Here is a 1,229-nt window from a genome sequence, read left to right on the forward strand (position 1 = left end):
TCCATGAGTGTATGAAGTACACTGGTTCCTTCTCCACAAGATGTAGCTGAAGTCATGAGTGGCTCGGTGATATAAACCCATCTGTATACAGCAAAGATTCAGGTGATGCAAAACATCCTGAACAATGTAGAGAAGGGTCCATGGCAGGTCACTACAGAGTCTTCATGGAGTGACTTCTTTGTGCAAGAGATGCAGAACAAGCTAATCTACTCAATCTTCCCTAGAGATTTGCACATTCTTCCACAATTATGACAGGAGACGTGGCCTCTCATACAGCTAAGGGCCTCTCAAATAGGTGCAGGAAAGAAGCAGCTGGTGCAGCAAAGACTCACTGATGCATGGTTCTGGGGAGGAGGTTTGTGTTTGAGGCTGAAGCACTGTGGGAGGAGAGCTATAAAGCTGCTGACAGTAATAAACTGCCACATCTTCAGCCTGGAGTCTGCTGATGGTGAAAGTGAAATCTGTCCCCGACCCACTGCCACTGAATCGGTCAGGGACTCCTGTGGCCCTGCTGGATGCATAGTAGATGAACCACTTAGGAGCCTGCCCTGGTTTCTGCTGGTACCAGGCTAAGTAGTTTTTCTGGTTGGAGCTGGATAAAAGACTCTGGCTGGACTTGCAGTTGATGGTGACCGTATCTCCTACAGACACAGCCAGAGAGCCTGGAGTCTGGGTCATCACAATATCCCCATAGACATCTGCAATCAGGAATGGACAGTGATTATATATTGCATCACTAATTTATCCAAATGCACATCTAAGAGATGTAGTTTTTTGTTATTTATCATATAATTAGACTGTTTTAGATGTTGCATTCTGCATGTAAAAATCATTTTCCAATTTTATAAAGATATTTCTCCTTTAAACTTCTCACCTGAGACCCAGAGCACCAGGAGGATGAAGAGTTGTGGCTGTGACACCATCTTGATGCTGCTCACCCGTCTGACTCACTCAGGCCCCATCTCCTGGAAACCCCATTAATAGAGTTCTGAGCAGTCAGCCTACTACCAGTGTTGCCTATGCAAAGCATCAGAGAGTATGAAAGCAAAAGCGCTTATGCAGTGAGTTGTGAAGACAAATAATGGAAAGGAGACAAGATTATCATTACCCAGGAAATGTGATTGTATGCCTACAAGAAACCCAGCAATCAACTTAAAGCTACGATTTTCAATACAGTTCAGCAAAATTCCCAAATGTAAAATGTTTTTAATATCAACCCTACTCTTTGA

General features: G+C 43.9%; 1 gene segment (V, D, J or C); it reads right to left on the minus strand.

Moving 5' to 3' along the window:
• Positions 1-276: 276 nt before the first annotated feature.
• LOC131412257 (immunoglobulin kappa variable 4-1-like) lies at positions 277-968 on the minus strand. The segment is given in 2 exon segments: positions 277-698; positions 875-968. Coding segments are annotated over 2 exon segments (471 nt in total).
• Between the last annotated feature and the right edge of the window lie 261 nt (positions 969-1,229).

The sequence above is a fragment of the Diceros bicornis genome, chromosome 12, assembly GCF_020826845.1.
Source record: "Diceros bicornis minor isolate mBicDic1 chromosome 12, mDicBic1.mat.cur, whole genome shotgun sequence".
Classification (NCBI taxonomy): Eukaryota; Metazoa; Chordata; class Mammalia; order Perissodactyla; family Rhinocerotidae; genus Diceros; species Diceros bicornis.